Raw genomic sequence first — 22,352 nt, 5'->3', positions numbered from 1 at the left:
CTGTTTCCTCTTCTTTGGTGCATAAATTATCTCAACAACAACAACAACAACAACAACAACAACAGCAATTTTAAAATCACATTTATTCATTAACAAAACTTGTTTATGTACACAATAATTATATCTTTACATATACAAATAGATCTGCTAGTTGATTTTTTAAAAAGCTTTTTTTATACTAGAAGCAATAATGATCATAGATATTTTATCTAGCAGATATAGTGTATAATGAAATAGAATATCTTCAAGAAAGCCCAAAACGGCAAAACTGAAAATGTTGCAGACTTGGGTGATTGAGCCTGTTCATGGGCGGTACTGGAGAGTGTAAGTTACCGTCCACGCCCCCTAGCACCGGTTTAAGCAGTATTCAACATAAAACATGAAATGGTAAGATTCTAAATTTTAAAGCATCCCCAGATGTGTTCACAAGGCAGTTTTCATGGAACTTTCAAAAGACACGTTAGTAGCATTCCATGAAAAGCGGCGTATGGTCCCCAATTAAAAGAATACGTGTGCCCTAAACGAGTCAACAATGGGCGGAGCAAAATTATTACCAAAAACAGTTGTCCTACAGAAAAGACGCTATGAAGAGGTTAAATGTCTTTTCCAATGACAAAAAAACAACAACAAAAAACGAAGTGTGTATTTGCTATTTTTGCTGTAAAATACTCACAAAAGCATTTGACACACAATCTATGGTATAGAAGCTTTAAAGATAAAATATTAGTCTTGCAAAATAACGGAAGATTGTGTCATGGTCGTTAGATAATGGATAAAGAATGTATGTACATGTATTGTAGGAATGACGCCTGATTGTCGACATTGTCCGTTTATCTCAAAACTATAACTGTAACTTGTTTTATAAAAGTTCACGATTAGTCTTCATGAGTATAGCTCTACAGGCCTGATATAGTTCATTCATGATATTTTCAAATTCAACTTGACTCACAAGATTCAATGTAATATAGATCTATATATCTTATGGACCAAAACCAATGTTGCAACTACATACATTTTAATGTTTACAAACTCTGTAAATGTGCCGGATAAATGACATTAATTTAATTAAGTTAACAAAAATGAAGATTAAATAATTTAGTCCATTTATTGGTTGGATGATGTAACATATTAGGCATCAACCTAACCCCTATCGCACCGATAGTGTTCAACCTGGACTGGCCTCAATTTTGCCTACATAAAATATTTCTTAAAGCATTATCAATAATAATGTTGTTACTGTTATAAAACTTACACTTAATGTAGTTGTATCATAGTTTGGGATCTTTCTGTTGAAAATGTGTCAAAGTTAAATCGTATGCCCATAAATACGGTGTGTTTATTGGGTTGCAGATGTTAGTTGCCCGCACTCTAGTTACTGCAATGTTTGTTGAGGAAAAACGTTGACTTTTGTCTATGATACATAAGAGGAAGAACATCAAAACACTCAGCAATCTGATATATACTCGGGGGCTACGCCCCCACCCCCTCGTACAAATCAGATAGTCTGTTCTTTCTATTACTTTTACTTTGAAAAAAAAAAAAATCTTACCATTCAGAAAACAACGAAACATTCCCAAAATCCATTTACATTATTATGTTACAACTTACAAAGTTGCAATCCAGTAAGAATATAAAAGTTACCTCTTATACGGTGCACATAAGTGTACTAAATTCAACACATTATTCTTAAGTTTCAAAAAAGAAACTTAATACCACAGATTTTACATAATATAGTATTATAATTATTTTTCTTCCTCGTATATGATACTATTTACATAGTTAAATTTTAAAGTTAATGATAGGAAGAGTTCGTGTTTATTTTTCTGCAATGCGATAGAGGAGCCAATGGCTGGGTCGTTTATAAATAGCCTTAATTGTTTCTAATGTTATAGCTTTATATGCAAGTATAGATTTAATAAATAAAACCATGTGAGGAGAAAGGTATCCATGTGAGGAGAACGGTAGCCATGTGAGGAGAAAGGTAGCCATATGAGGAGAAAGGTAGCCATGTGAGGAGAAATTATGGAGGGTTTAAGAGGTGTCTCAATTAAACCGCAAAACATGCATTGCTTCAAATTTTAGGAAAAATACGAAATACGAAAAAAATATATAATAATTAAAAAAAACAACATTAAAATAAATAAATAAATAAATAAATAAATAAATAAATAAATAAATAAATAAATAAATAAATAAAATTTTGTTACTGAAATATTGTATTATTGTCAGTGTTAAATAAATTCGTTCTAACAATCTCCCTTGCGAGATTTTGTAACAAGCTTTTGAACGTGGTAACTTATATACCAACCAGTCTTCTATATAATTCCTTTGTCTGTCAGAAAATACGATATATGTTAATTTGGACTTTCTTAAATTACATTAAAGTTCAACGCTGAAAACTAAGAATAACCAATTAAGGAATTTCGATTCATTAAAGAGCAACAATTAACTTGTATCATGTTACAAGAAACTTAACTTTTTTACGTTACTTAATAAAGAATGTAATATGCACCGTTTCCTCCTTTTTTTATTTTTTTTAACTGAATGACCTTTGCTTTGAATGTTAATTCTTACGATTTAAGGTTAAAGGTTTTGAATCCGCAAGTATTGTGAACATTGTGTCACAAGATGAGAGAGGCTGAATGGTATCTGACCCCGAGACCACGTCTCATTTACAAATCTACTGGCTCATTTACAAATCTACTTCAAGATAAATCACAGAATGTGATGCAGAAACTTAGGCCTTATAAAAGACGGAAGTGGACTTGATTAAAAGTGCACACGTAAAGATGAGATGTGTGTCTTTATAAATGTAGCCATTAATGCAAATAGGTTTTGACGTCTCGTTACACATGTATTCAGCCATATTGCTATAAATAAAATCAACTGCGAGGGCGGCGGTTAATTTATATATAGTAAGCATGTTCTGACACATATTGTTGTAAATAAACAGACAAACAAACAAACAGGCATATCGTCGCTTGAAAACTGTAATGTTCTATCTCCAAATTTTCCAAAAACAAGTTAAATACACAATTTTGTCCGTAATGGACTGTTCTATCTCCTTGGCATGTTATATTTGTGCTTCAGAGCTTCATAAATAAATTACAACAAAACCATCCTGTTCTATCTCCACAAATTTACTATGTCTTGATAAATAGACTGTTCTAACTTACTGGACTAATCATATCATCGGTAAATGTCACGTGACCTGTGGGATATATGCAATATACTGTTCTAAATCCTAAATTATCGTATCAAAACATAGCATCAAATCACGTGTTAGCAGGACACCCGCCATGTTGTACGAAACATTTTGAGTTAGATGGTTTGTTGTTTATTTAACAAATTAATACTAAATATAAGTAATGAATGATATTATGTATTCATTTATTCCCTCCAATCATTGACAGTTTAGTATTAAGTCCTGTAAATTTAATGCATGTGATTAAACAACAAGCAAAACTGATCATGATTTGAAAGTAATTTCGGATGTGTATTTTCGGATAGAAACAACTGTGATCATACAATTTCATCAAACAAATTCGTAACAAAGAAAATGTGTTATATGTTCCTAAGTTTCTTTAACGTAAATACATTCTGTCTCAGAAACCAATAATTTATCTTTATAACAGACCATATGAGTTTAAAAAATTGACTTGTACTCATTGCCAATATGAAACAAAAGCATAAGATGGTTTTAGGTTACTGACCAATGTAGAATATTTTGGAAACTATAACAGAAACTCCAAATATCAGGCTTTTGAGAGATTAAGATAAAAGCATTTCTGGGGCAAAAAGGCCTTTAAGAAAATTTATAGATATTATACGTTTACATATAATATATGTTTTCGAATGCGTTAATGTTATATAACTAATAGATTGCTTTAAATTAAAGTAAACACATTTTATACCAAATACAGAAGGAAGAAAAATATTCTTATACGTATATTTTGTTTGTCTGAATTTCTAAATGATTATTTATATAGCATTATGTTTGTAATGTTTTTGTACACGAACAATCTTTAAATTTCACATTTTTCAAAGTCATGCCTGCTCCACCTTTAAGGTCTTTTCTAGCAGATATGATCTCATTGCCTATTCAAGTTATAGAAACATTTTTTTACATACCTTCAATTATAAAACTTCTTACCAACACACAGAACGTGTAAAGCGCATAACAAAATAATTACTGCTATTTCAAACTTTTGGAAGGAATTTGAATTTGACCATCTTTTGAATTTTCATAAAAAAAATCTTGAAAGATTCTCCAAGCATTCTAGAAAATTTGAAAGTTTTCTTTTCCCGTTTATAACTTTATGTGGGTATTTTATCTTTATTTATTTAAATTATTTGTTTAAATGTCATTTAATTATGTAATGGATTTAAGGATTTTAATAAGATTACGAATGTCATAGTTCATGTAGTTAGATACACATGGTCTAAGAAATAGTGTAGTGTCAACGTCAACTAATCAAGGGATGATTAGCCGAGAGCAATTAAGTTAAAAGACATAATGTTCTAAGTCACATTAAACACTTTGATTTCAACAATTTTTGAAAAAAGTTACAAGGACTGTTCTATCTCCAAATGTTTTTTTAGGTTTTTAAGCAAGGAAATATTAAAATCCATATATCTTTAACGATATTGAGTTATTCTTCTGACACCACGTTTAGTAGTTTTTAAATTTTCAAAATCCGACAATAAATAAAAAAGTTATGCAATACTAAATCTTTACATGCTTTTTTCTAAAAAACAACAAAATGGCACTTAGAACAAAACGTTTTTCAAGCGACGATATATCAACTCCAATTATTTCTTTTCAGTCTTTACGTATAGCAGCAATTACTCTGTGGTTGTCCTTTGCGAGTCCGCCTCATTTATGGAGGCACACTTGTCTTGTTTGTGGAAGCCTGCCGCAATTTCAGAAGCATGCCTGCTTCGTTTGCCCCTTTGCATTCGTGCAAACCCATATCCTTGATTACACCGGTCTTTCTTGCATTTCCTTGTTTGCGCGAACATGTTCGAACACCTGAGTCTCATTCCACGCCTATTTAACACCAGAGTGATACCTTCTCTTAATAAAGATTTAAAAAGATTAATTAACTACTATTATTATTATTACTATGACACGGTAAATTGCTCTATCGCAGCTTTCGAACCAGGAACCAGTGCATGTCGCTGAGTTTTGAGTGTGAGTGTTGTCTTATTATATATTTTGGTAAGCTCTGCAATTGAAGACTGCTATACATGTACCGTCAAGATTTGATAAAGTTTCCAAAAAGCATGAAGTTGATGAAGTTAAGTTGAACTATAGTTGTGGCGTCTTTTCACAGTTAATAGCAAATTTAGCGTTGAAATGGACTGTTTCATCATGAAAGAAATTCGCTTAATGAGAAACATTGCCACAACTGCAGTAGCGGCATGGCCGAGCGGTTAACGCGTCGCACTAGTAATCTAAGAATATCTAAATGCTTGGGCTCAAATCCCGCCAGTGGCAAGCCGTTGTTTCTTTGAGTTGCTTTGTTCCAGGAACAGATTTGAGAGTGTGTCTTTAGACTGTCAGCTTCCTACACAACCGAACTAGATTAAATTCTGTATAATTAAAACTCCAGTTCAACTTTACGTTTCTTGGAAACTTTAATGAAATCTATATGTTGTAGTTTGCCTCAACTTTCAATATAAGACAACTTTCTTTTGTTCGAACATCTTGCAACTTATATGTATGTTTATAAAGCTTTTGAAAAAAGAAAAGAAAAGGAAAAAAATATGTCAGCATCAAAAAACATTTTCATCTGTACGTACATAATGTTCGGACATCTTTATTGTCTCTCCCCAAATGATTAATTATTGATATGTTTATATATATTTACTATAATTTGTATTATTTTGAAAATGATAGGAGCATGTAATCTATGCTTAATGAGTGTCTATCTTCCCGTTGCTGCACAAATAGCAGCTTTCGCAGCCGAGCACTGACCCAGAGCATGTTACCAGTCGTGCCATTAAAGAGTTAATATTGAACCGCAAAGTGGTGATAGTTAATCTTCGTGCAATTACCACAGAGTATTAGCCAAAGCCCAAAACAAAAGGTCACTGTACAGCGACGTACGGAAAGGCTTTATCCACCAATTATGTTTGTAAGGTAAGAAAACACAATAGGAGTATAAACATAAATCACAACAGTACGCAAAGTTTTACTTTATTTTACTTTGAAATCATTTACCTTATTAACACTGTCATCTTACCTGACCCAATGTGAAAAGTCTATATACATTAATGCGTTCAAACACCGGTTAATCTTTTAGTTCACTTAGAAAAAAAGTCATCATTTGTTATATTAAAACAACATCAATTTGTAGATGTATTATACTATTTGTAAGGTAATTTGTTATCTTATATGTAACATTTTCCGTGATTTATTGTTGACTTTCTATCAACACAAGTTCACACAAGTGTTAATAATGGTATGAAAATAGCAGCCAATAAACAGATAAAGCTGTTTCATGTAACGTCCTTACGCCCTCTATATGGCGGGAAATTGGAGCAGCATATAATACAAGGATTTTAAAGAAATAAAAGAATTTAAAACAACAATACGGTTTGTTTAATGAAATATGGATTTCAAGTCTAAATGAAAACTTTCACAGTCATGAACAAATTCCATTCTCAATATAAATCGTCTCTGAAAATCCCCTGTCAATGAGACTGCTTTTTATTGTAAAGAAACTAATGAAAAGAACAATTTTCTTATGAATCCAATGTCAACTGTCGCAAACATAAAAAAACTTGAACATAACATTTAAAAAACATATGTTATTAAAACAACATGACTGTCATTAAAACAACTGTCATGAAAATCAACAGTACTTAAAATAACGGCCATGAAAATCCACTGTCATTAACAAACAAATGCCATGAATCCGATATCATTTAACAATTTTAATGTAAAGAGGCACTTTCAATGAAAATCAGTTGCCATGGAAATGAATAGTCCTTGTATTCCACACTGACATAACATTTTATATGTGACGTGATAATTGATTGTCAATTCATCTTCCATTAAAATGTTCAGTGGAAAACATCATCAAGATCCTCGTCTTTTTCGGACAATCTACTTTCTAGTGTAGAATCCATGTAGGGTATACCAGAACTCATGCTTACACTTTTCCTTACAACAAAACCAGCGTTCGAATCTAAAGTCACATTTTCGTATTTTACATTATTTGATGCTGTTCTTGTGCGTTTACGCTCCGGCTTTTTAGGTGCCAAATCCGATTTAGAATTTGTCCTGGCATGCTCACCTCCATCTTCACTGCTTACACTCACTGTGTTCACAATTTCGAACTCAGCTGTGCTGTCTATGGCTCCCCTCTGTGATACCGTACTGAATCCCCGGAAGTACAGCCGGCGGGTACTTGTACTGTTCTGTTTACGTAGTTTCCGGAACGTTCTGGAACGTAAAAGGACACTCCAGTAAAATTTTAATTAACATTAAATTTACATAAACATTCCCAGCCGAAATACTCATTTTTATTACTGTTTGACATAAAGTATTGTATCATAGTTTGGAGACCTTTCTGTTGAAAATGTGTCAGGGTTAAATCGTATACATATACATGCACAGTGCGTTAACTGGAGTGCGGGTATTAGTTACCCGCACTCCAGAACATGCCCATTGATTGGCTCATTTTTGCTGGGGTTTACATATTGTGACGGCAGAGAAAGGGAAAGCGACAGAAATGTCATATTCAGATGTTCGTTCATTGGTTCATTTTTGCCGGGGTTTCATATTGTGACAACAGGGAACGTGCTTTTAAGTTTGACTATGATACAAAAGAGAAAGAACACCAAAACACTTGGCAATCTGATTAATAGTCGGGGGCTACGCCCCCTCGTACAAATCAGATAGCCTCGTGTTTCGGTGCTCTTTCTATTACTTGGAAATATTGTTGAGATGTTAGCAACAAGGAAAAAATATATAATTATGAAGTTATGACATCGACCTAATAAACCTTTATTCTGTCACATTTCTACAACAAACATATCTGACTATCATCAATATACCAGACTTACCCTCGTTTCTAAATCAATATACCATACTTACCCTCGTTTATACATCAATATACCAGACTTACCCTCGTTTATACATCAATATACCAGACTTACCCTCGTTTCTAAATCAATATACCATACTTACCCTCGTTTATACATCAATATACCAGACTTACCCTCGTTTATACATTCAATATACCAGACTTACCCTCGTTTATACATCAATATACCAGACTTACCCTCGTTTATACATCAATATACCAGACTTACCCTCGTTTATACATCAATATACCAGACTTACCCTCGTTTATACATCAATATTACCAGACTTACCCTCGTTTATCGTTTCGTAATTTCAATAATACCAGACTAAACCCTCGTTTCTACATCAATATACCAGACTTACCCTCGTTTCTACATCAATATACATTACACATATACCAGACTAACCCTCGTTTATACATCAATATACCAGACTTACCCTCGTTATACATCAATATACCAGACTTACCCTCGTTTATACATCAATATACCAGACTTACCCTCGTTTATACATCAAATATACCAGAGTTACCCTCGTTTATACATCAATATACCAGAGTTACCTCGTTTATACATCAATATACCAGACTAACCCTCGTTTATACATCAATATACCAGACTTACCCTCGTTTATACATCAATATACCAGACTTACCCTCGTTTATACATCAAATATTACCAGACTTACCCTCGTTTCTACATCAATATACCAAACTAACCCTCGTTTATACATCAATATTTACCAGACTAACCCTCGTTTAAACATCAATATACCAGACTTACCTCGTTTATACATCAATATACCAGACTTACCCTCGTTTATACATCAATATACCAGACTTACCCTCGTTTTCTACATCAATATACCAGAGTTACCCTCGTTTCTACATCAATATACCAGACTAACCCTCGTTATACATCAATATTACCAGACTAACCCTCGTTTATACATCAATATACCAGACTAACCCTCGTTTATCCATCAATATACCAGACTTACCCTCGTTTCTACATCAATATACCAGACTTACCCTCGTTTCTACATCAATATACCAGCCCTAACCCTCGTTTAAACATCAATATACCAGACTAACCCTCGTTTATACATCAATATACCAGACTTACCCTCGTTTATACATCAATATACCAGACTAACCCTCGTTTATACATCAATATACCAGACTTACCCTCGTTTCTACATCAATATAACAGACAAACCTCGTTTATACATCAATATACCAGACTTACCCTCGTTTATACATCAATACACCAGACTTATCCTCGTTTTATACATCAATTATACCAGGCCTACCCTCGTTTATACATCAATATACCAGACTTACCCTCGTTTATACATCAATATACCAGACTAACCCTCGTTTATACATTAATATACCAGACTTACCCTCGTTTATACATCAATATACAGACTTACCCTCGTTTATACATCAATATACAAGACTTACCTTCGCTTGTTCATCAATATACCAGACTTACCCTCGTTTATACATCAATATACCAGAGTTACCCTCGTTTCTACATCAATATACCAGACTAACCCTCGTTTCTACATCAATATACCAGACTTACCCTCGTTTATACATCAATATACCAGACTAACCCTCGTTTATACATCAATATACCAGACTTACCCTCGTTTATACATCAATATACCAGACTTACCCTCGTTTATACATCAATATACCAGACTTACCCTCGTTTCTACATCAATATACCAGACTAACCCTCGTTTATACATCAATATACCAGACTTACCCTCGATTATACATCAATATACCAGACTTACCCTCGTTTATACATCAATATACCAGACTTACCCTCGTTTATACATCAATATACCAGACTTACCCTCGTTTATACATGAATATACCAGACTGACCCTCGTTTATACATTAATATACCAGACTTACCCTCGTTTATACATCAATATACCAGACTTACCCTCGATTATACATCAATATACCAGACTTACCCTCGTTTATACATCAATATACCAGACTTACCCTCGTTTATACATCAATATACCAGACTTACCCTCGTTTATACATCAATATACCAGACTTACCCTCGTTTATACATCAATATAACAGACAAACCCTCGTTTATACATCAATATAACAGACTTACCCTCGTTTATACATCAATATCAACAGTATAACTAACAGACACAAAAGAATGCCAGAGCCAATCCCTATACCCACATACATTGGAACTGAAAATATAAAAAATAGTCATTAACTAAAATCTCTGAATATTAGAAAAAAAATCCTCGCTGGCAATAATATATGATATGTTTAAAGTTGAACCTTTGACAAATACATTGTAGTACCTTTTTAGTGTCATTTCACTGAGGTAATGATGTATGGTGCCCATTAATATAAAACGTGATTAATTTTTTAATTAATTATTTTTTTTGAATAAGTATTTTCTTTCCCATAATTAATTTACAAAAAATAGATAAATAAAAAAACAACATAATGTTATATTAACATCTATGTAATAGTAAAATAATGTAGTACTCTATCTCACACCTTATATAATATAACCAGTTCAATAAGAGCAATTGCACCATGAGATGTTCCATTAGAAAACATTATCGGGTCCAATCGTATCAATTCAGTTTTGTTAACATTTCCAGAATCCATAAAGTTCATATCAAATCCATATCACACCCCATCTAGCCTCGTTTTCATTTTTGATAGTCCAAAATTTATTGTAATTGAAGTTACAAAGTTCTGTCAAAATGATGGTGTGAAATAAAGAGGTCATTAAACATGGTTGAGAACAATACTGATTTTATTGGACCCGTTCACAGATGCAAAAAACACTATTGGATAGCGCCTCATCCAATATTAGTTTGACTGCTGTGTACTCGTCGAATGGAATTCGGTATTGTTCTAAATTGCAATTGGGTTTATAATTTCACATTTTTTATAGCTCAGATGGGATTATAGGTGATAGTGGGTAAACTTCATCTCTCTTCAGTGATTTGATGAATTACATAATATTTATGATATACAATGTATGTGATATAAGAAAATGTTTTAGATGCTTTAAATGTACATATGCCTCAGAGATGTATATTTTTTCATTCTTTAGAAAGGTCAAATATGAGTTTAATAACTTTAAAAATTAGTTAAGAGCATGTTAGATGCTTATCGCCTGAAGAAAGTAGTACTGAATGTGAAATTATTTGTCATTAAAGTAGAAAAACGTTAACTTCCACACAAAATACCAAATCACTGTTATGTACTTAAGGTAAAAAAGGAACAGAAGCAAAATATGGTTTTGGTAACTGACCAAAAAGTACCTTTTTGAAAACTAAAACAGGGACATCAGATATTAAAAGTTTTTGAGAATAAAATTAAAGGCATTTTTCTTGCATATTGTGCCTTTAATACGTATAATATATATCCATATTTCGTACTCAAAAATATTCTATTCTCTTTAAGAGGTTTATTATTTAAATATAAAACAACTTTTATACAAACAGACGACAAACGACTCAGAAAATCCAATATACCTTTTTTAATTTGTTTTTTCAACCTGCAGAAAGTTTGTACTAAAAAAAAACCCAACAAAACATCATTTTTCCTTACGATTTCTTAAATTGGGCTTTTGAAAGAAACTTTTTTTATAACAAATTAATGATCATTATAGCTCTTCCTGTCTATAATTATCTTTATTTACATCGTACATTATCTATCTGGCGTGACTAATTTGTACTTAAACATTTTATTGCCCTTTAAAACTAAGACCTGAGTGCGATATTTAATATATCTTGTTCAGTATTGCGATCAAAGTATATTTGAATTATTTTTTTATAAGTAATGTTAACTTTGTAAATAGGGAAGTACCGTTTGGTACCGCAAGAAATAATAGTTCCTTAAACCTTTAAGAATGATGAAAAAGACTCAATTCCTGACTTATTTTAATGGTATTAACGGTTGTATCCTTGCTTTACACATCATTGATTTTCAATGATGAAAGACAAAAAAAGTAAATTGACAGGGGTTGGGGGGGGGGGGGGTAGCACAAGTTAGGGGGCGGTAGCACAAGTTGGGGTAGCACAAATTAATGAGTAAAAATGACTTAAAGAGGAATGCCGTCTTTCAAATTGCCGTTTTTCAAGAATTGATTTTTTTTTGTTTTTCTTATCTGTCTTCTACTGCGATTATAGAGAATGACAGTTGAACACTTAATTTGACTTATGGTTTTCATGTAACCATTTTTTTCATTCCATATATGTTTTTAAGAAATTATTTGTTTGAAGTACAAAAAATTTCAAAACAATAAGATGTAAAGTCATCAAGCACTTAAAAATGTCTTAAACTTTGATTATTTATCATACGTAGATGGACATTGTTTAATTGACAATATTACAATGGTTGTAGGAAAACACACATTTACAGTGAATAAAAATGTATTTTAAATCGTTTGATAAACGAACGATAACAAAAATAATTAAAAAATACACACCGAACTATTATGTTTTATTTGCCACTTTGCATACCGACAATATTTTCGACATCATTTGGCTATTTCCGATAGTTTACGTGTTTGATATTTACAGTTAATAAATATGTGTTGAACTAATGATTTTGGTGTGCAATTATGTACTTTTCAGACGTGTTTTTAACGAATACATGTACTTACAGTTTTGATCAAACGTATCTGTAGATGTGTCGTTATTTTCTGTTCCTTTCGGATCATGGTTCCCGGCTGCAAATAGTTTTTTAGGAAGATTATTGTACAAATTAGATTTTTGATTTGTATTAAAGCCGCACCCAACAAAGAAGAGTCATATGTTCCAGCTTTACTGGTGGAGGAATACATTAGATGTCATTCCGTGCATTTTTGTGGGCACAAACGGGCACCTTGGTAGAACCAACGATGTTCCTTAAGCTAGCTACTAGCTAGTGTTGAAAGTATAAGAAAAATATTTAGAATATTTAAATGTTCTAACTGGGCATAATATTATTGTATCAAAATTATATGTTCTAATATATATTTTTTATATTTCATTTATGCATTTTCTCTTTTAATTATGTTTAATGATCCGTTTGGAGGTTAGAGTTTTCTATTAAAAGCTATTTTTCTATAGAGTAACAGAACTACCGGCTCACGTGCTCTTCTTGTCAAGGCCAAAACAAAAAACAACACAGATAATATGATATTGTCTTTGTTGCATTATATTATACGATGTTAAATGTCATATTCTGACCCTCTTAATCATAAGAATGTCAAAGTCATTGCACATGGAGTAAATATCAATTTGTCAAACATGTTTATAGTGTGAACACCAAATGTCGCGGTGACTTAACATTATATTGCATAATAATAGTGAATTTATCATGCAAAACACCACAGGGGAAATTCTAACTCCATAAAGACATGGTTTCAACTTAATAAATTCACGACTTTCACTTCACGAATAAAGTTTTTACAATATTATTTTCTTTACTTTTCAGTTTTATATCAACTACATGTATATAGAATAGATATTTTATTATTCTTCGTATACGAAGAGAAATTTTCTATATATCAAGTTTTTAATAGTGGCAATAGCTTTATACAGAATTTAGATAATTCAAAGTTCATACTTGGCGGCCTAAATCGAAAACGAAACTCAAAATCGCCATATGATTCGAGAGCTGTATTGTTAAAATAAACATGTCATGCCATATTGTACAATAATTTATATATACTTATAAATGATATATTGAGAAATATGATAAAATAAAATGCATATTTTTTAACATTTTGAAAATAAATCCTGTATTAATAGGACAAAATGGAAAATCCTATATACATGTATATACTAACCAAAATATATATCATAAATTATAATATATAAGTAACGTTACCACTATTTGTATACATGTACACAGGGTGAGAAAAATGTGCAGCCTGACCGGGACTCGAACCCGGGACCCTCGGAACACCGTTCCGTGGCTCTATCAACTGAGCTATCCGGCGCTTACACATCTAAATATTTCATAGTTCTGAACCGTGACATACTCCCCCTGCTATATTGAATTTCGTCCTCGAATTTCACAGAGTTACGGAGCAATGCAAATTAAACTCTGAGCTATATCAGTCACGGTCCCCCGTTGGGCGCCGAATGTCACAGGGTGAGAAAAATGTGCAGCCTGACCGGGACTCGAACCCGGAACCCTCGGAACACCGTTCAGCGGCTCTACCGAATGAGCTATCCGGCCGCTTACACATCTTCTCCCCTAAATAGTGAACAGTTCTGAACCGTGACATACGAGTATTAATTACTTATGTATGCGCCATCGTACTTATTTGTATTATATATATCCTTTTCGTTTAAAAAAAAACCCCAAACAAATATCTCGGACATATCGACGGTTCCTCGTTCATCAGCAAACACAAACATCTCTATGTTGAGAGACTGTGCGTGTTTTAGTAATAAAGTGCCTTGGACATAACCACAGATTCATACAAAGTCACAGGGCTTATAGAACTCGAATGCTCATCACAGTTAATAATATTTAGATAAGTTCCTCTAAGTGTAATGAATGCACTCTTTATAGAACTCTTGGTACAAGTTAACCTCAAGATGAACATACGTATATATAGGTATGTCATTAATAACATCATTTCTTGACCTAAAACTTGTAGTGAAGTGGTTTAACAACGCTAGAATAGCACATTTTTGAGCATTGTAAAAGAACCTTCATTTACATTAGTACTTAAATTTTTTAAAGCATTTCATCGATCTCCTATTTCCACAGTGATACAAAAACCACGTCGTCTGCAACTGAAGGCATATACTCTGTCTGTAAAAGCAAAACTCACTGTTACTAGCCGTGAGCCTTTTTATGTGCACTCTTTTTGGAATGAATTAGACTTCATTAAATCATGTTTACACATTCTTGTCTCCACGATTTCACAATTTTAACTTCGTGACTACATGTAAATGAAGTCACGATTTCTTTGTAACAGAATTCAACTTCACGAGGTCACAATATCGATACATGTACATGTATTACTAATTTCAACGTAGAATTCGATAATAAACGATGCTAAAATCGATGCTAAAATCGTGAATAAATGAAGTCAAGATAGTAAATTATATAGTGCACATAGCGAAATTATGAGTTAATTTTGATGAAATCGTCAATTCGTGAAGCTGTGCCGACTGCACGAGACTGTTAGAGTAATATACATGTTATTATGTGGCTATAATCGTGCAGTGTCTAAAACGTAAGATGACGCGAAGCAAAGTTCATTTTTATTGGAACTTAAATAAATAAACAAATAACTTATTTGTTTTCCTCTCTAATACTATCTCCGTTTGAAAACATTTCAAATTCGTCGACATGTCCGTATTCCCTCGTTGGGTTCATTTAAGGACGTTTGTGTTAAATACGTCACGTATTTATTTCACACGCTGCACAGATTATAATCTGAAGTATGTACTTCCGAAAATTATTATAATTTTATAATTCGAACATTTTCCTTGTTCAAAGACTGTTAATCAGAATCTGCCTTCAAATAGATACTTAACCCTTACTAGTCTAGGACCGAAAATGATTTTTAAAGCCTTTGCCGCCAGTATAGAGCCAGGCCAGCCTGCACATCCACGAAGTCTGGCCTGGCATATATACTGTTGACCAGTTGATTTTGCACGTAAATCTGCATAACCCGAACAATGATTATAGAAAGACAATAAAAACAAGACGAAAGCTGTACAAGGGACTCCACTGAGGTTTATTGACATGATGGGACGGAAAATATTTTTTCCAGATAAATTTACCATTTGATGTAGGTTCAGTCCACTGAGCTTTGTGCAATATTTCAGATCATTCGCGCACTTCGTTTTTCCAGAATAATTATTCAAATTGTAAAATAATGACACAAAAATGAAAAGCGATTGAGCTAAGAAAAGCATAAAAATACGATTTTCAATTTATTTCAAAGTATATTTCTTAACTATCTTTGCATATATTTCTGTTTAAAGTGCCCCAGCTCATTTATGTAAGAAATTCAAATGTTATGTTTTTAGGCTTTTTAACCTCAGTGGAGTCCCTTTAAGAAATTCAGCAGCAATGAACAGAAATTCAATAACTGACGGGGGTTTTGAGTAATAGGAATTTTGCTATGTCATTAAACAGAGCACAGAAAGAACAAATATTTATTTCATAGCATATTCATATATTTCCTACCCATCATGTATGACCTTATCAATATTTTCAACAACAAAAGTGAATTAAAACAATGTGATATTAATGGTTTGACAAATGTATCAGCGTTCCATACATATTATTATGTTTTATTCTAAACATTACCGAATTTAAGCAGGTGCCCGTATGTTAACGTAAGTTAGGACGAGTGAGGCTCTTGTCCGAAAGTTGTTCTAACGAGTGACATGAGCAAAGTCAGTTCATGTATGTAACAGCAATTTATTGATCCATTACATGAAGGAATCGTCCCGTTTAGATTAAACTGATTTATTTCTTCCAAGATAATGCACTTTTCAGTCTTGTATGTAAAGATAAAAAAAGAAGATAAAATAAATATCTATTTTAAATATTACCTGAGACTGTTGTGTTAATCTTCATCACTATAGGGTGATATTGAGGTTCAAACTTAAAGTAGATGAATTATTCCAAACTCTTCAAACTGAATGTTGGTGAAATTTATAAACAAGCTATGACTGATATGTTCTGTACTAGTTCATAAAAAAACAAACTGAAATACTTAATCATCCCTCCATCAAACAAAAAAATACTTTGTCTTAAAACACTTTTTTTCACACTGTATGAATGTATATTAATTATCAAAGCAAATAAATCCGATATGTAAGTTATGAAAAATAACCGGAAATACTTCATAGAAAGGAACAAACGCATTTCTGCCCTCTCTAGTACCTACTTCCGGTCGGAACTTAATGCGCTAAGCTGAATCCTGTAATATTTTCCGCGTCATAAGCGATGAAAGTGTATTTATGGAATGTATAGTAAGTAAACAAGCTAAACGATCTTCAAAGAATTTCAGCAAAATTTGTTTTTTATTTATGAACAAAAATACATTGAATCACTGGATATATTGTTTATCTGTGTTTGAATAAACAAAAACATATTTTTCATCAATGGCATTTAAAAAATATTTATTTGATTGGAACCATTGTTAAAGTAAAGTAAAAAGCACCTACTTTGATTTTAACAAGAAATCAAAAAAGTAGATGTCTAACATATTATATTTTGGGCCTCATTTGATTTAGATATTGCTGATGTTTAAAGTTGAAGACAGTATATAATTCAACAAGAACAGTGGAATCGAGAATAAATCCTCAAATGTGACTGATTTTCAATAGAACATTTAGTACGAAATTTCAGTGGGCCGAGACCATAACATATATACGAGAACCCATACTGTAACATCAATATGTTCTCAGACAAAGAACTCATTTATGACGGATCAATTTGTCTGTAAGGACCCAGGCATTATATAATGTTCTTAAAAAGGATATTTGTTGTGAGGTAATAAGTTCAGATCCATATTGTTAAAACCAGATGAGTAAATTTTGATGCAAAATGCAATATGTATCAATATGCAATGAAATTAAATGGAAGAAGAGTCAATTTATCACAGACTTTCTGTCACGTGCACTTGCAAAAGCGTCTCGACTTTGAGTGAGGCGAAAAAAAGTTGGAGAACCACCCTAAATACTGTATTCCGTTGTATACCGGATAAAGCGCTAATATCCCGTCTTTTAATCCGCAGAAATGCACTTTAAGACGTCAGATTCATCTGTTCATGTAAGACTTGGCGAAAATAAGCGATATTTTTCTTCTTTGTGATCATGATTTCCGCAAATGTTAATGTACTGCTCTATCTCTATAGTAAGTTAAATCTCTAGACCATAACATCTGGTTGATTCTTGCTATGTACCTTTTTATGATGCGCTCCGTTACCGTTCATATTAACACCATCTTAAATGATGCCAACAGTACCACAAAGTTTACCTGATGATATCTCTTTTCGACCAAGAAATGTTTCTATTTATTGATTATCATTCTTACCTTATTTTGCAAATACGTTTGTCGGTGTTGTGCACGGTCAAGTGTAGGTATGTCACGTTTAACCGTTTAAACGGATCCTACCGTTTTCTTTTAGCTAACAACCGGTTAGGAAACACAAAAAACCGTAACTTAAGTTAGTATTAGTGAAATTGCTGATTATTTTAAAAAGTACATGTATTCTAAACATAAGATATGACTTTTTATTATATGCCCGAAAAAATTTCGGGCATATTATGTTATACCCCCTGGCGTCCGTTAGTCTGTCTGTCCGTCCGTCCGTTAGCAATTTGGTTTCCGGAGCATAACTTAAGTTACATTTGGCCTACAATATTCAAACTTCATAGGATGATTGTCCATATTAAGTAGAACACCCCTATAGATTTTGGGGTCACAAGTTCAAAAGTCAAGGTCACTATAATCTTAAAACTGAAAACAGTTTCCGGAGCATAACTTAAGTTCCATTTGGCCCATTGTATTTAAACTTCATAGGATGATTGTCCATATCAAGTAGAAGAGCCCTATTGATTTTGGGGTCACAAGGTCAAAGGTCAAGGTCATTATTACTTAAAAACTGAAAACAGCTTCCGGAGCATAACTTAAGTTCCATTTGGCCCACAGTGTTCAAACTTCATAGGATGATTGTCCAAATTAGGAAGAAGATTTCTATTGATTTTGGGGCCACAAGGTTAAAGGTCAAGGTCACTATTACTTAAACTGAAAACAGTTTCCGGAGCATAACTTAAGTTCCATTTGGCCTACAAAATCCAACTTTCATAGGATGATTGTCCATATTAAACGAAAGACCCATATTGATTTTGGGGTCACAAGGTCAAAGGTCAAGGTCGCTATTACTTTAAAACTGAAAACAGCTTCCGGAGCATAACTTAAGTTCCATTTGGACCACAGTGTTCAAACTTCATAGGATGATTGTCCAAATAAGGTAGAAGACCCCTATTGATTTTTGGGTTACAAGGTCAAAGTTCAAGGTCACTATTACCTTAAACTGAAAACATCTTCCGGAGCATAACTTAAAGAAGTTCCACTGAGGTGTATAAGCCTAAAAACATAAAATTCTATTTTTCATTTAGATAAACATATAAAAAATTCATTGAAAATCATATGTTTGTGCTATTCTCGGTCCGATTTGGGTAAAAAGCGTTTATTAATAAACACTTTTCAGTTTGGGTCATTTTTCACTATTATAATAATTATTCTGGAAAAATGGATCAAGCTAATGATCTGAAATTTTGCACATAAGTTATTAATATAGATCTACATTACATGGAGTAATAATCTCAAAAAATTATTTCCAGTCCCGTCATGTAAAAAACACTCAGTGGAGTCCTTTAAGTTCCATTTGGCCCATAATATTCAAACTTCATAGGAGGATTTCGTTATACTTTATTTGATTCCCATGTCTTACAAATGCTTCATCCTTACTAAAAAACAAATTTTTTCGGGCATATGATGCTCCGCCTAGCGGTGCTATTGTCTGTATTTCAGTACCTGATCGTGTGCGGTACTATCCTAACGGAAAAAAGTTACTTTGTAATCGAACTTCTATTGTAATCCTTGTTGAGTACAACAAAAAAATATGAACAAAATGTCATTTCTTGTCATGAAGAAAGAAAGTTAACGTTGATAATCGGAGAATTTTATTACTACGGTCGGTTGAACGTTTAACACGGTTCAAGGGGGAGAATCACGCCGTTCGTTACCCAAACAAACAAGATGGCGGATGCAGCCAAAAAGTAGGTTTTTCCCCTTTTTTCTCTGAAATTCTTGATGTTCTGATGTTAAAGTACATATAACAACCTTCTCCACACTTTTCCTGGCACACAGGATTTTATTTCATGATGTTTCGTCCCGTACTTCATCTGAAATGCGCGTCACCAGATTCGAAGCGAGAGAATTTTCCACCGGTTTGATCGTGGTAACGTACGGCTTTTTCTCTAAAATTCACTGTTTTGTTTACATATATGTATATTAACTGAATCCACTGACTTTAAAAAGTTGTAATATGTCGTTATCTAAACATTCATGCCAATTCTGGCTAGAATAACCGCTGAAAATATTAATATCGGGGCATTTCCGGAAATGATAACGTATGGCGCACAAAATATCAATGATAACGTACGGCGCATTCTTTTCTGATTAATTGATTTTCTTTAAAATAGAAAAGTTATGTTTACAAGACATAAGAGGATGTGTAGAACATATACTAAGAAACTGAAATAAATAATATTACTGTCCAGCTTTATTTGTCATCCAATGAAAGCGTTGTTTTTCTTAAAAAATCTTTGTGTAAATTTTCATAGAAGAACAAAAGTCGATGAGATGATATATCAAAGTCCGTTCATAGCAGCCTTCTATTTTTCATAGTGTTTCATATAACCGCGTTAATGCAAATGGACAGGTATAGTGACAAAATAAAGTTAATATTAACGAAGCCAAATGAAGCTTGACACTAAGTATGTTTGTATTCATCCGTAGCTGTTTTACAGAAATAAGAAATATTCTCCGGTCGCTATCGCTCCCGTCGAAGTTTCTAATTTCTGTAGAACAACACGGATGGACACGTGAGTAGCGTAATCATTTTTAAAAAAGATAGTGACGTCATCTTAGCTCATGAGCGGTCTGGCATTAAAGGTTTCAGACGGGTTTTCGGCATGGATAAAAACATCGAAATCCAAATCCGATTTGAAACTTTATAATTAACACTAGAAATTAATAAGCAAATTCCAATGTCACTCTTTGATTGCTGATACCTGAACTACTTTTTTTACAGAAATTATTGTTTTTGTTGGGGCGTTTGTTGAAAGAAAAAACGCCAGATTATGATAGGCAAATTCTTGCATGTAATTGTTTCGATCAAATTATGACGTTCCTATCATTTACAATTATGAAATCCGCAATTGGTGCGAAGGGACCTTCATTTTTTAGGATATGTGTATAAACATATTGTAATTGCGTTTATGCGTTAAAATCGATTAATATACAACAATTTTGCATTAATGGTTCATGTTATGTATGTTTTTTGTATGTATGTACATGTATATGTGTGTATGTATATGTATATACAAGAGACCTATAAGTTACTGGTTTAAAGATCAATTTTGAAAATGTTCATTATGTAACTCCTTAAGAAAATTTCGGCTGGTATTTACTTTATCAATCAAAATTGATCTTCTCCAAACTTTTTCATGATTTTTGATATTATGTTTATATGAACAGTTCGTTATTGTGCATATTTTATGTCCGCATCGGCTTTAAAGCCTATTGGAATAAAATAAAATGTCTACTGTCTACTATAATAAACAAGAAAATCTTACACACATTCGTATGTAATATAGGTACGATTGCATTCTACTTTTGTGAAGACTTTTTATGTTTGCTGCATTAAAGGTGTAATGTAAAATGAACAAACATGTCATGAGATATTTTATATCTTTAAACATTTTCATGGAATGTAATTAATGTATCATCATATTAAAGTTGCATGCCTTCAGATGAGAAAAATGATTTCAAGGAAATCAAAATATGAAAAAAAAATCACGGTCAATTGACTGCTTTGAAGCATAATCACAGGATAAAATTGCAGGAAATTAAAAACCTTTTTAATACACTTAAGGTAGAATTTCAATGTAAGTCATAGTCACAGATTTGAGATATGATTATTTATTCATATTAACATCATTATTGGTTATATATTGATAAAAAAACCCGAAAGACACAGTTTGTAAATATTTATTACAATAAAATATGAAAAAGGTACTTTCCATCCTATGCGACGCGCCGAGGTTAGCTATATTTATTATTCCCGCGCTAAGTGACGGTGGTGCTTCGGATAATCACTTGAGCCATTTTACGATACGAAAATGCCTGGCCCTGCTCGGCCGAAAAGATATGAAAAAATAATTGCAATTCAAAGTTTGTTTGCAACATAAAGATATGGAAGCCTTGGAGGGTCACTTTTGAGTTTCGACTTACGGATATTTTACTTTTGACTTTCGACTTTTGACTTTTGATTTGTGACTTACGTCTTATGACTTTTGGCTAACCCATTTTACACGTGCTCTAGAAGCTGAAAGCAGCAACTTTGGTTTCAGGTATGTTTTTAAACGTTTTAAATAATTTCAATGTGATTTGTCATGGAGGAGAGGATGTGTTAAGGAGGGA

General features: G+C 32.8%; 1 protein-coding gene across 1 annotated transcript; it reads right to left on the bottom strand.

Moving 5' to 3' along the window:
• Positions 1-6,838: 6,838 nt before the first annotated feature.
• On the bottom strand, positions 6,839-16,981 carry LOC132722860 (uncharacterized). The gene is made up of 4 exons (XM_060707443.1): positions 16,685-16,981; positions 12,775-12,840; positions 10,246-10,330; positions 6,839-7,453 (listed from the first exon to the last, which is right to left on the bottom strand). The coding sequence occupies exons 1-4, from the start codon at positions 16,707-16,709 to the stop codon at positions 7,072-7,074; spliced, it is 558 nt and encodes a 185-aa protein (XP_060563426.1). The 5' UTR covers positions 16,710-16,981; the 3' UTR covers positions 6,839-7,071.
• Positions 16,982-22,352: the final 5,371 nt, after the last annotated feature.

Source organism: Ruditapes philippinarum, unplaced genomic scaffold (assembly GCF_026571515.1).
Source record: "Ruditapes philippinarum isolate M1 unplaced genomic scaffold, ASM2657151v2 ctg490_1_1_1_1, whole genome shotgun sequence".
NCBI lineage: Eukaryota > Metazoa > Mollusca > Bivalvia > Venerida > Veneridae > Ruditapes > Ruditapes philippinarum.
Note: the sequence above shows the minus strand (reverse complement) of the source record. Positions and strands in the feature narration are given on the sequence as shown.

Bases quoted from the DNA above. Each gene is read 5' to 3' on its own strand.
- LOC132722860 (XM_060707443.1), bottom strand. From the start codon at position 16,709: ATGAAGATTAACACAACAGTCTCAG. The intron at 12,841-16,684 runs GTAATATTTAAA...AACTATTTGCAG, and splicing joins GATTAACACAACAGTCTCAG to CCGGGAACCATGATCCGAAA. The intron at 7,454-10,245 runs GTAAGTCTGTTA...TTTACGTTCCAG, and splicing joins ATATTGATGTATAAACGAGG to AACGTTCCGGAAACTACGTA.